The sequence below is a fragment of the Alosa alosa genome, chromosome 10, assembly GCF_017589495.1.
Source record: "Alosa alosa isolate M-15738 ecotype Scorff River chromosome 10, AALO_Geno_1.1, whole genome shotgun sequence".
In the NCBI taxonomy this organism is placed as follows: Eukaryota; Metazoa; Chordata; class Actinopteri; order Clupeiformes; family Clupeidae; genus Alosa; species Alosa alosa.
Window position 1 is genome coordinate 34694088 of NC_063198.1, and position 10000 is coordinate 34704087.

Genomic DNA, 10000 nt, shown 5'->3' on the forward strand with positions numbered 1-10000 from the left:
AGTTCCGCCCCGGATCAAATACAGTACTACTACTCACCTTCAAAGCCTCCTACAACCTTGCTCCCCTACATCTACAATTCCTGACCCTTACACTCTTTCCCGCCACACTCAGATCCTCTGACCAAACCTTGGTTATTCCCCGCCTCCAGACTCTCCATTTCTGGGTGGCAGGTCCCAGTGCTGGCCCCCAAACTTGAACTCCTCCCCAACCTCGTGCCTGCTGCCTTCCTTTCTTCAGCACATCTCAAGACCTTTCTGTTTAATGATCACTTCTCCACACCCAAATACAGGCCCACACAGATAACTTGTCTTGCTTGTATTGGCTTGTTTGTTTGTTATTGTGTTTCTGCCTTGTCTCTGTTGTATTGTTTGTTTGCTCTGTTATTGTGTTTCCTGCCTTCCCAGCTATGTAAAAGCGACCTGGGCTTGAGAAAGGCGCCATATAAAATAAACTTATTATTATTATTATTATTATTATTATTATTATTATTATAATAAACTCCTGGTGTACTTACAAACTTTCCAATGCCCTCAATTTGTAATTTCAATTTGTAACTTTCCAATACAGAACATATTTGTACCACTGTAGAAGTTTCTGTAGCATTCAGGGCATTATTAGTGGGGTAATTTACGGCATACTCTATTATTGGTTCCATGTTTACTGCACAAGCTATTAGTTTCTGTATTCGCCTGATAGCCACTCGGCCAATGTTCGACCTAGGGAAAACAGCTTCTGGGATGGTGTTTGGCTCGAGGTCATTGTGCAAAGGACCCTAGGGTGAAATTACTCCGAACCTTCACATTAAGGTATCCAAAGTGCATAATACTCCATTGTAATTGCTTTCAGTCTTTTTATGCCGAAAACCTAACATGGCCATGCAGCTGGGTCACCAGAACCCACATGCTCAGGTAAACCCCTAATACCTTGATCGAAGCCTGTTGATCGAGCCTCACTTCATAATTGACGTAGCCTCGTGATATACCTTGAAGTAGCCCTGCTTATAGCATTGAAGTAGCCTCAAGATATACATTGAAGTAGCCTCATTTATACATTGAAGTAGCTCAAGATATACTTGGAAGTAGCCCCCGCTTATATATGTTGAAGTAGCCCTACTATACATTGAAGTAGTAGCCCAAGATATACCTTGAAGTAGCCTCGCCTATATGTTGAAGTAGCCTCGCCTATACATTGAAGTAGCCTCGCATATACCTTGAAGTAGCCTCGCCTATATGTTGAAGTAGCCTCGCCTATACATTGAAGTAGCCTCGCATATACCTTGAAGTAGCTCATACCTTGGAAGTATATATATGTTGAAGTAGCCTCACCATACATTGAAGTAGCCTCAAGATATACCTTGAAGTAGCCCCTATATGTTGAAGTAGCCTCATTTATACCTTGAAGTAGCCTGTTGAAGTAGCCTCACTTATACCTTGAAGTAGCCTGTTGAAGTATGTTGACCTTGAAGTAGCCTTGCCTATATGTTGACGTAGCCACGCCTATACATTGAAGTAGCCTCGCCTATACATTGAAGTAGCCTCGCATATACATTGACGTAGCCTCGCCTATACATTGAAGCAGGAGCGTGCGGTCCATATGGGCAGGTGGGGGGTTAACCACCTGAAGCATCCCTCCACAAAAATAGTTCCTCAGTAAATCATTGTCTAAGTCTATTTTTAATAATGTGATTGTCACATTAATTATCTATAGTTTCTGTAGGCTTTCCAACTATTTTTGGTCTATTGACATCAACTTTTGGACGATGTTATCGAATCTTGTTGAGTTTAATATGTCATGCAACGTTGGGGCAGGGCATCTTGACGATCGCATTCCTCAATATTTTATCGTGATAACCTCATGGCTTAATAAGGGATTGTAATCCGCTAAAAAGACGGATGGTCGTAGAAGTTCCGCCCCATGGTCATATTCTGGAACTGCTCAAATTATTCCACCAGTTAGGCCTATCATTTGATTTCAAGATGCAGAAATGGCGAGTAGTGTTGCACCTGTTAACCGTGTTGAGTTTCTGTTAAAAAAACAAAAACAATTTGAGAGGTTGAAATTAGAAGATACGTTAGGTAACCTTGGTGTCTACCTTGGTTTAGTAGCTAGCTTCTAGTGGATTTAATAGCATCTTTTGACAGCGCAAAAACGAGAAGGCAACGGTGTTCAAAGGTATGGCATAGGCTGCTGCATTCAGAATGAGCTATATCCTATAATATAGCCTAGTTCTACAGCGAGTGGTCAGACAATTATTCATAACACCCAACCGTCTTGAGTTGCAGTCATAAAAGCCAACTACTTAAAAATATTAGATAGTTAGCAGCAGGCCAGACAGAACACAAAAAAATTGTTTTGTTTACCCATAGCAACAACATTGCTATGCTACGCTGGTTTAACCATAGACAGTAAAAGAAACATTTTAACGTGATAATAATAATAATAATAATAATAATAAAGCTTTATTTGTATAGCACCTTTCATACACAGAATGCAGCTCAAAGTGCTTTACATTTGAAGCATGTAACACAATAATAGTCAGTCAGTCATTATCAATCACTTTTCTTTGCTGTTTATGATATACTCAGCAACATATCAAAAATATAGAAAATGACGCCATAAGACTGGCAGCCTTAACCTCTTACCCCCACAAGCACGCCATATGGCAACTGTGGCAAGGAAAACTCCCATATTCCAGGAGGAAACCTTGAGCAGAATCTGACTTAATAGGGAGCCCATCTGCTTCTGGCTGGCTGCGCCCCCAATAGCAGCAGATGTAGAATAATCTGAAAATGTAGTCTACAGGATAAGATGAGTTAACTCAAAGCTTTCCTGTACAGGTATGTTTTCAGATCTTTTAAAAATATTTACTGAACTCGCCTGCTTGATGTACAGAGGCAGGGTGTTCCATAGTTTGGGGGCATAATGGATAAATCCAGCTTCTCCACTTTTGTTTGTGGAGCACTTTGGGTGCGATTAAAAGATTAGAATTGGATGATCTAAGTTTCCTTTGTGGTTGATAAGATATTAAAAAGCTCAGAGATATATGAAGGTGCTATGCCATTCAGAGCTTTGTAAGTAATTAACATAACCTTAAAATCAATTCTATAGGAAATAGGGAGCCAGTGCAGTTCAGCCAACACAGGGGTGATGTGTTCTCTCTTCTTAGTCTTAGTTAAAAGTCTAGCCGCAGAGTTCTGTATGAGTGCCAATTTCTTTAGATGTTTTGGGAAGACCAGTGAAAAGTGCATTGCAGTAGTCTAACCTGCTAGTGATAAAGGCGTGAATTAGTTTTTCTGCATCTTGTTGAGTTAAAAGGGCCGCGACTTTGGCAATGTTTCTCAAGTGGAAATAGGCTGTCTGAGTAACTTTACTGATATGGGGCTTAAAACTTAACTCTGCATCTAAGATGACACCGAGGCTTGTTACTTTTGATTTGACCTGGTGTGCCAAGTTCCCCAGATTACTAAGAATAATATCTCGCTTTTAGTTTTGGTCCAACCAGAAGTACCTCTGTTTTGTCATCATTTAGTTTCAAAAGTTTTTGCTCATCCACTGATTAATGGAGGTTAGGCATGCAGTGAGGGAGCAAAGGCCATCTGGGTTAGTTGGCTCCACAGAAATATACAATTGGGTATCATCATGTAGCTGTGGAAGTTTACATTATGCTGACTTATGACATTTCCCAATGGAAGCATATATAGAGAAAATAGCAGGGGACCAAGGCAGCCCCTGGGCCACACCAAAAGGCAAGTCATGTTTTCAGATACATGATCTCCTAGACTGATATAAAAAATCTCTGCCAGTAATGTAGGTTTGAAACCAGTTTAGAGCATTATCAGAGAGACCCACCCACTTCAAGCAAGGCGGTGAATTAGGATGCTATGATCAATGGTGTCAAATGCCGCACTCAAATCCAGAAGAATAAGGATTGAGACTTTGTTTGAGTCAGTAGCTAGTCTGAGATCATTGACTATTTTACTAGAGCCGTTTCTGTGCTGTGATTTGATCTAAAACCTGATTGGAATTTTTCAAGGATACTGTTTTTTCGTTGAGGAAGGTATTTAACTGATTACAAACAACTTTTCAAGTACTTTGCTCAAAAACGATAGATTTGATATAGGCCTGTAGTTGCTCAGATTGGTATGGTCAAGATTTGACTTTTTAAGTAAAGGTTTCACAACAGCGGTTTTAAAAGCAGTTGGAAATATACCTGTTTCTAATGAGGTATTTATTACCTTGAGAAAAAGTGATGAGAACGGTGCAAACTTAACTGATGGGTTACTGATCTACAATTCTGACTGTGACATGATTTAAGCATACAGCAAAGTCCTGTAAAATATGTCATTTTAATGTAGCCCAAAATGATAGGCTATTTTAAAAAAGTCAGACAAGGCTTTCTGCCCTACCAAAATGTATGGTCACCGCACGCTACTGCGTTGAAGTAGCCTCGCCTATACGTTGAAGTAGCCTAGCCTATATGTTGAAGTTGCGGCAGGTAGATGCCAGTGGTGCCAGTTGTGCAAAAAATAATATAACACCAATGTAGAAGCTTCAGCAGTATCCAATATAACACTAGCTTCAGCAGTATCCAATATTGCAAGTAGCCGGTCAGCAACAGGTTGAACTTGAAGGAGGAGATGTAGATGAAGCAGAGCATTGAAAAAACAAGGTAGGGCTGACCACAACCACTTAAGCAGACAGTAACGATAAAAGCTAATAATTATCCTGATCAACACCAGTTCTGCCTGGAAATGTATTTGTATTCATCTATTTTGGTACCGGGAAAACGCCTGCTATGCCAGATGGCCTGTCTGCCCCTAAACTAAGCTATAGCACTAAAGTCTCTATCTATCTATCTATCTATCTATCTCCATCTAGCCTGGACACATCAGACACTGAAGGACATCAAAATGAGTGAAATGAGTTCATGTAGCTCCACTGGATTCAGATTGACCAGCAAGGTGGGTAGGTAGTGTACAGGGGAAATATTTACAGGGTTCCCACGGTCATGGAATTGTCAAGTCTTTTCCAGACATGGAAAGTCAGGGAATATTATTTGATCATTTTTGGGGCAAAGTCAGGGAATATTAAGGAATTTTGTTGTAGCAGTTTAAAATCTACATTTTAGGCCTACAAATCAACTTACTGGTTGCTTGAGTGGTTGTGGTTAGCCCTAGCTTGTTTTTTCAATGCCCACTGAAAGAAAGTACAAGATTCTAAAACGCTATGTGGCTGCTCTGAAAGCTTTGGTCGGTGAATTATTCCAATGTACCATTCATTATACAGTAGGTCATCGAAATTCAGGGTTTTTTTTGTCAGGGAAAAGTCGTAGAATTTTACATTTGACTCTGAATGGGAACCCAGCAACAGGCAAATAAGCTTCCCTATATTTATTTTGTGTTAAAATATGTTATAGATTACAGTTAGGCCTAACACAATCTGGGTTATTTAACTCTTTACAGTAATTGTTTGGTACTGCTACTAATTTCGCAATGTGCAGAGTTTACATTAATTAAATAATTTGAATTTTTACTCTGATTTCCAGCAGAGCCTCTTTCACAATGGGTTGTATTTGTGTGAATATGGTGATGTGCTCACGGGCTGGTCACCTCTGATCACCAGTGAGTCAGATAGCTAAGCAGGCCTACACTCGCCCACTTGGAGTGCTCCTTGGCACTTAGATAAAAAGATACGCATATTTAAGGGTACTGCCAGGATTGTGTATTAGCGGGTGTGCCTGACCGATTGAAGGACCGATTGGAGGGCCGCAATTGGGCCAATGCAAGGGCCGACTTTTTGTCCCAGTCCGACCCTGCACCGGGAGACTGTCAACGGACAGAGGGCGACCGTTTAAGCTGTACCACGCGTGAGGTCTGGGTCTGAAGCCTCATCCATCTCCCGGTGCTCGCCGTGACTGCATTAATTAGGGCCCCGAGTCGGACCGCCCGACACATGCGCAGATGCTGAGAACTACATGGAGACATCGCGCTAGGCTACGCCCCCATTCCCTGTGTTGGGTTAAATAAAGAGACAACATCCTTCACATCAGTCTCCAGTAATAGGATCATTCCTGGGTTCCTCATACACACACTGCGCTACAGCTAATGACACGGGCCCTGCCTGTTATCAACATAAGAACGGCACCGGGGCATCCCCGTTACACAGCTTGCAAACCCCACAAGAATAATAAACAGCCTCCCATCCCTGGCTCATGTGTGTGGGTACAAATAGCCAATGCGTTTGAGAAAATACCATGCATACGGAACGTCCATAATTACCTGGACTCCACTAACGTGATATATCAGTGTGACAGCACTGTCTGAAATGACTAACGTGATATATCCCCGTGAAAGAGGAGGGGGCACCTGTCGTTATGCTGACATTCTACATGTGCACACGGGAAAGCTCGAGCTCGTACTCACCACGGCCGAAGGTTGGGTGATGGCGAGGCGCGCAATCCAGTAGTCTATTCAGCGACACAAACATCTACGTGCGCAAACCAGTGGCTGTCCGGCCGTGCAGGTTGGCTGCTCAGCTGTAACCGGGAAAAACGGACAGCACATCTGCGAATCCACTCGCTGCTCTCCGACGCGCTGATTCCCCGGGCTAGCGGAGAATTCCCACCATCAGGCAACCCTGAGAGAACGCGCAGGCGTACGCAGGATCGCGAGGACACGAGACCAAATCCTATGATTCCAAGTATCCGTTCTGCCCGGACCTAAGATAATTAAAATTCACCAGCGGCGCGCGCGGTCCCATCCTGCGGACGCATCTCTCGCAGCCCCCCACCTCAGAGAAAAGCGTCGCCCGTCTCACGCGGGCTTGGCTGCGACATGATTTCCAGGCGGCTGCTTTCGTTAACGCGCAGATTGTGACGCTCTTCTCACCAGACCTGACTGTATTCGACTGCGTCGTTACCGTGGATCGCCGGATACTCCCGGAGCAGCTTCATAGTGTCGTTCACCCGAGACCTCCGCTTACACTACCGCAGCGTCATGCCGCCTCTTCTCTCTGGTCGCATGGAGATCCGTTTCCGCGCGCACAGGCAGGTACCCTGGTGCGAGTTTGACAGCGGATTTTGCCGACAGTGCATGCGCACTGTGGCCAGAGCGAAGTCAGACGCACAAAGTTGAAGTTAATTAATAAAAGATAGATAGATAGATCAGAATTGAACACTCCTTGCATGTGATTGGTTTATTCAATTTCACTTCACTGGATAGGTCTCGCCAAGGGCGTAGGTTTTGTCTGAGCTTTGGTGGGGACAGTACAACTCTTTCACCAGCCACTGATACAATGTGAAAATGTGACATCATGATCACCTAAATGGTCCTGTTATCGGCATTATTGCCGTACGATTAAATTGTGCTGAATTTTTATCTAAACCTACCACCAATATTGGACAGAACTGAAAATTGGCCTCCATGCACAAACAACAGCCATGGGTCCCGTTTCAACCTAATATTGGTGTGGACACGTCCGTGGGTCCCGCCCATTTCAGTCCCTGCCTTGACGTAGCTCCCCCCCCCCGTCTATATCGCGCCGTATATAGAACTACTCATCCGCCTATCACATGCATTTACATGAAACCATGGCGACAGATGATGCGGCTGTTGGCTCGCAGAGCTCCATGAGAGGACAGGATTGGGAGCTGACCCCTTGCAAGGTCATTCTACAACAATAAAAGAGGACAGGATTGGGAGCTGACCCCTTGCAAGGTCATTCTACAACAATAAAAGACGCAAGAGAGGAAGTTCACAGTTTGCTTTATTCATTTACAAATGCATATCAAAACCCCTCAAGCCATCAAGAGTCCTCAGGGAAGGGGTCAGTCAGGGTCCTCAGCGCACAAGAGCGTGAAGAACATCTGACCCCTTCCACCGAGGGAAGAACATCTGACCCCTTCCACCGAGAGAACCACACGCGCACACACACACGCGCGCACACGCAAACACACACACGCGCGCACACACATGCACGCACACACACGCGCGCGCACGCACACACGCACTGCGGGAATAGTGTCTCTGTTCTGTACAGAAGCAGAATGCTGTTCCCCTACAACTCAGCAGATGGGTCATCAGGAGCCTCATCATACAAACACACACACACACACGGACAGACAAACATACTGTAGACACACACGCGGACAGACAAACACACACACACACCGACAGACAGACACACAGATAAACGCTATGCTGTCCTGAGAACCCCCACTCCCCCATATGAGTCAGTTTCAGAACCTACAGATGTTGCAGAGGAGACCTGGGGCCTATCAGGCCTGTGGAGGAGACCTGGGGCCTATCAGGCCTGTGGAGGAGACCTGGGGCCCATCAGGCCTGTGGAGGAGACATGGGGCCAGTAGAGGAGACCTGGGGCCTATCAGGCCAGTGGAGGAGACCTGGGGCCCATCAGGCCTGTGGAGGAGACATGGGGCCAGTGGAGGAGACCTGGGGCCTATCAGGCCAGTGGAGGAGACCTGGGGCCCATCAGGCCTGTGGAGGAGACATGGGGCCAGTGGAGGAGACCTGGGGCCAGTGGAGGAGACATGGGGCCCATCAGGCCAGTGGAGGGAGCCAGGTGCACTGGTGTGGATGAGTGCACAGACCTGTTAGCGTGCTAGTGTGATATTTCATATGAGTGTTCAAGATTTCACCACTGGGAAGTAGAGGGGGTGTGTGTGTGTGTGTGTGTAGGTGGGCAGTAGGGACTGTGTTTGTGTGTGTTTGCTCAAGGCTTCTCTGAGTGACTGTATGAATGTGTGTGTGTGTGTGTGTGTGTGTGTGTTTAATTCTTCTCCGTTGGGTAGCGGCACTTGCTGCAGCGGACGCGGCTGCGGGGCACCAGGAAGTGGCAGGTGGCGAGGCGGATGTTGACCAGCGGCTCGTTGAGGGGTGCGGGGGCGTGCGAGCGGAGGCCTTGGCACACGGCGTGGCCCTCCAGGTCCCTCAGCAGCGCCACCACCTGGTCAGCGGCGGTCAGGCGGGCGGGGTGCTGCGCGTAGAGCGGGTGCGTGGGCAGCAGGGGCTGGTCCTGGACGCTCACGCTGAAGCCGAGGCCGGGCCCGATGCGCACCACGGTGTCCGCCATGGCCGAGCGCTTGGAGCACTGCAGCAGCTGCAGCACCGGGCCAGACGCCAGCACGGGCAGCCACAGCTGAGGCAGCGACGCCGACCGCAACGCCTCCAGCAACGCCAGCAGCTCCCCGTCCAGCCTCACACCACTGTCCGCCAGGCTGAAGATCTGAGTGATCTACACACACACACACGCACGCACGCACACACACACACACAAACAAACAAACATACACAAACACACACACAGGGCAGTACGAAGGGTTAGAAGGGTAGAAATACAGAGGTCTGAATCATATAATATAGGGATGAAATGTAAAGGCCAATGGAATGCAATGGCAGCAGAAACAAAATAACACAGTAGGCTATACTGTAATAAAACCTAAATAACGCAGTAGGCTATATTGTTATAAAAAAAGAAATAACGCAGTAGGCTATATTGTTATAAAAACGAAATAGCGCAGTAGGCTATCTTGTTATAAAAACGAAATAACGCAGTAAGCTATCTTGTTATAAAAGTGAAATAACGCAGTAGGCTATATTGTTTATAAAAACGAAATAACGCAGTGGGCTATTTTGTTTACAAAAACTAAATAACGCAGTAGGCTATCTTGTTATAAAAACAAAATAACACAGTAAGGCTATCTTGTTATAAAAACAAAATAACACAGTAGGCTATCTTGTTATAAAAGTGGTGTGGCTCCTTTAAATGGTAGGCTATATATAGAAGCCGGAAGGAGAAAGCGCAGATGAATAGCTAAATTGGAAGAGGGAAGCTGGTGATTGAAGTAGATAAAAGTAGACGTATGCTTTGTTGGCCATTGAATAAAGCTGCAATTCCGTGCGTGTGTTTGTGTGTGTATGTGTGTGCGGGAGTGCATGTGCCTGTGTCTTTATGTCTGTGCGAGCGTTAATGTATGTGTGT

At 45.5% G+C, this 10000-nt stretch overlaps 1 protein-coding gene and 1 long non-coding RNA gene across 3 annotated transcripts in view; both read right to left on the reverse strand.

Moving 5' to 3' along the window:
- LOC125302467 overlaps positions 1 to 7070 on the reverse strand; it is a 14825-nt gene extending 7755 nt beyond the window's left edge. For both annotated transcript variants that reach the window (XR_007194912.1, XR_007194911.1), the window contains exon 1: positions 6424 to 7070. This is a non-coding gene — a long non-coding RNA (uncharacterized LOC125302467). The remainder of the gene's footprint in view (positions 1 to 6423) is intronic.
- Positions 7071 to 7747: 677 nt separating this feature from the next.
- LOC125302393 overlaps positions 7748 to 10000 on the reverse strand; it is a 15666-nt gene continuing 13413 nt past the window's right edge. Inside the window, exon 7 of the mRNA XM_048255546.1 lies at positions 7748 to 9253. Coding sequence (XP_048111503.1) covers positions 8789 to 9253 — 465 coding nt within the window. The 3' untranslated portion in view covers positions 7748 to 8788. The remainder of the gene's footprint in view (positions 9254 to 10000) is intronic.